Source organism: Apaloderma vittatum, unplaced genomic scaffold (genome assembly GCF_000703405.1).
Source record: "Apaloderma vittatum isolate BGI_N311 unplaced genomic scaffold, ASM70340v1 scaffold15376, whole genome shotgun sequence".
NCBI classification, from domain to species: Eukaryota; Metazoa; Chordata; class Aves; order Trogoniformes; family Trogonidae; genus Apaloderma; species Apaloderma vittatum.
In genome coordinates, this window is record NW_009721391.1 from 99,043 (window position 1) to 102,864 (window position 3,822).

A 3,822-nucleotide genomic window follows, 5' to 3' on the forward strand; every position below is an offset into this window, starting at 1 on the left:
GCAAGCCAGTAACTACTTCAGAATCACTAAAGACAAACAGAAAAGAAATCAAAGTATTGCATTAATATATTTAACATCTGACAAGAGAACACTCAAAATCTTCATCCCAAGTCCAATTAAAGCCCCGTTTGTCTTCAGATACTGCACTGACTAAATACGGTATATCTGTATTTTGAATGAAAATTAATCCCCTTTCATTCCCTACCACTTACAGGTTCCAGAAATCAAAGAATTAGTTAAAAACATAACTACTTCCTTTCAAAGTATCAGGAAAAATCTGAAGCAGCTCAATAACTGCTAACAGAGACACCAATCACTAGTGTAGAACTAAAGGAATAAACAGCAAATATATCTGTGACTTAGCTAAGTCCTGGAAACTCTAAGAAAACATTACCCAGCAGATGAAACTCAAACGTGCAATAATTCCAGGAAAAATTTACGATTTCATTCTCTCTCCTAAGCAAAATACAAAACTGAAGGAAAGGAAGGGAAGCTCTCCAAGGCAAACTATTAGCTGTGTAAATACTTATATACATACAGCCTCTGGAGGCTGAGAATGTTACGTCATCCTGATGTTAAAGTACCTTCCTATCCACTTCATTCTCATTCCAGTTACACCTGAGATTAGCACTAATTACTCTTCAGGGAAAAACTATAAGCTGCCTAGATATTTACATTTAGAAGCTATGGCCAACATTTTGAAAATCTGGTCCCAAATTCATATATAAACAAGCTTTATATACACTCACACATCCTTGAAGATAGCAGCAATTGCAGATATTAAAGAAAATAGTCATCAGAATGGAATTCTGGACCTAGTCTACGGATAAAGATTTGCATTTCAACAAACACAGTACAGAAATAAAATTAAAAAAAAGAAAACAACCAACCAAACACACACCTCCCAAAATTTAATCACGTTCAAATGGAAGCAACAAGGCAAGAATTTTATTTCCAACATTTCTGCTGGAAGAACAAAAGAAAATGTTAACTTGCATAATTAAATCAGCACAGACCAGACAAACAAAAAAATAGCTGAGAAGACCAGATCTCTTTCTAGATTTGATGAGAATAAAAACTGACTACAGTCCTTTAACACAACACTAGTTCTGGATGTAATCCAATAATTGTGACACAAACAAGTTCTGGATCTCAGATCACAGTAACTTTCATTACCCAATATTAATGTGGGTAATAACATCTTCACACCACAGCAGGCCCTGGGACCAAAGAGGATTTTAATCTCTTCACAAAGCAAAGTTTAAGAAATTATATCATATGAGCCAATCACATCCTCCCACCATCACATTTCCTCTCCTTTGCAATTTCTCCTGCAATCTCTCCCGAGCTCAGATTTAGCACAGCACTGGAGAGACATGGCTGGCAATAACCTAGTTTATTCTAACAGCTGTCTGCCACAAAATACATCTGCTCCTAAATCCAAGCCCATGTTAGCTGAGCAACGCAGTATCAGAAAATACCTTTGAGAAGTGCTTCCATTAGAAGGAAAGTTCACTTCTCACATGTGTCAATATCTAAACTCCGATTCTATGAACTTAACATGTACCAATTGTGCTGTTGCTGGTGGGGATTTTTGATCGCTACGTACAGGAGGAAACTGCGATCTCACAGCAGACTCTCCTTTGAGCAGGAGGCTGCAACAGATGACCTCCTAACATCCCTTCCAAACTGAACTGTTCAACCATCTAACAAAAACATGGTAATGAAGGAAAAGTGCTGTGGAAGGAAAAAGAAAAAGGTATTAAGGTATTCCTCTGTCTGAGTAAACATCAGGAGTAAATACAAGGTACAAAGTGTTACCTAGGTTGAGTGATGATAACACTAGAGGTAAAAATGAGGAAAACCTTGTAATAGTTTCATTTAAACAGTTTTAAAACGATGAACTTTCAACTCTCATTTATCAGGAAAAAGCACTTGTTAGACTGTGCATATAATTCAACTAGAATTCAACTGAAAAAACATGTACCAATTTATTTAGTCCTTTCTCTATTTCCTAATTATTTGCAATTATTTCTCTCTGCATTATACTTACTGGAAATTACTGATTTCAGGATTTACAGTAACTAACAACACACCAAAGGTACACCAGAAATAAAACACTGACTCTTATGCCAGTAAACAGGAGCTTCATGTAACCAAAACACACCAAAGTACCAGAGTCAGCCACACAAGCCTTGTAAACGCTGGTAAAAAGCAAGGCAGGAAACCATCCAGGGCATTATTGAAGGCAATCATTGCCATTTCTGAGAACGGACAACAGTAGCTCTTGAAACTACTAAAGATGTTTATTTTGCATCATAACAACAGAAATGCCAAGTATCAGTATAATACAAAACAGTTTCCTTTTTTCTTTTTTTGTTACAGTGTCAACACTTGCCATGTCCTTTGACATTAGGAGAGGCAAACTAGAAATGCCACGGGAAGGGCCAGGTAGTTCAAGTGACTCACTTGTGGCCAGAGACAGCTGAAACCCCTTCCCTGGTTACACTCTCTCTCACTTGCCCTGCCTCTGTGCTGCAGCACAGCCTAAACAAGAACCCTCCACATCTTTCCTCAGATCAGCCAGCTCCACCTACGGACACCTTTGTTCCAGTCAAACTCTTCCCAAAACACACTGAGCTAAATCATTAATGGTCTTGACAACTTCTAGCTTCTGTTGCACCTAAAGAGAAGCTCTGCTGGGAGCACGGAGTTACTTTGCTTCCACTTCATTTCCAAAAGTCAGGCTCTGGAATCATGACTGACTTAATGGAAATTTTACTTCTTTTTTCTAAACCAGTCACATTTGGGTTTTTTAAGGGGTTAATTCTAAATAGCATCCTTAGTGCACCTTTTGCATGACTATTACCTTAAAAGAGAAAGTTCAGTTCAGAGATTGTTACACTGAGAGAAGTTTAAAACAGCACAAAACACAATACAGGAAAAAATGTGAATGGTCGATTTGGATCTAAGCAGATTCCAATTTACAGAAATTTTCACTGAAAGAGCTCAAATTATTAAGTTCTGCTGCACAGTGCTAAAAAACTGCTAACACATAACATAAATATTTTCGTTGAGTAAAATAGCCACAAACAAAAACAAAACACAGAACTGCACACTTACCAAATTTTAAAAAAGCATGCGCAGAGGAGATTCTGTCATCATCCAAACTGGCCATTTCAAATTGGAGCAGCTAATCACACACGTCTCAGGCTAAGCTACAGTAATTTTCAAAACTGTTTAGTAAATGTTAAAGGCAACCAGCATTAAATTAAGTGAAAGCAGTGTTAGTGGAGTTATTAATATGAGAGAGTGCACCGCACAAAGGGTGGTAAAGTTTCATTACATTTTATGTTTCCCTCCTCTACCCTAAAAATCGATTTTATTCTGCATTTACTTCTGTAAAACTTATCCGAGTAAAATGATAGAGTCTACAAAAAGTCCACAGTTTGCACATTAGACAGCGGCTTTGTTAGTCAATAGGAAATTTGCTACTGATGTCAAAAAGTGTCGAATAAAATCTATTTGATATAGTTCAAGATTAAATAAAAAAGACTGATTTAACTACTGCATATAAACTTGTTAAATAATAGTAAACATGAGGAGCTAAAATACTGCCTGTGCACAGTGCTGCTTTTATCCCATTTACACTAGGATGTTTCTTGCAGTCATATACATTGCTTACGGCACTGAATAGTTCAGTTATTTGAAGGAGAACATCTTCCAGTTTGGAATGTAAAATAAGAAAATACTGTTTGTAACTATGATGACAAGTTTTTCTAAATCTTTAAAGAAGTTTTATGTTTTTTAAAGTAACCAAAA

At 36.6% G+C, this 3,822-nt stretch overlaps 1 protein-coding gene across 2 annotated transcripts in view; it reads right to left on the reverse strand.

Annotated features, from left to right (window-relative positions):
- PHKB (phosphorylase kinase, beta) overlaps positions 1-3,245 on the reverse strand; it is a 65,276-nt gene extending 62,031 nt beyond the window's left edge. For both annotated transcript variants that reach the window (XM_009871372.1, XM_009871373.1), the window contains exon 1: positions 3,124-3,245. In XM_009871372.1, coding sequence (XP_009869674.1) covers positions 3,124-3,178 — 55 coding nt within the window. In that variant the 5' untranslated portion in view covers positions 3,179-3,245. The remainder of the gene's footprint in view (positions 1-3,123) is intronic.
- Positions 3,246-3,822: the final 577 nt, after the last annotated feature.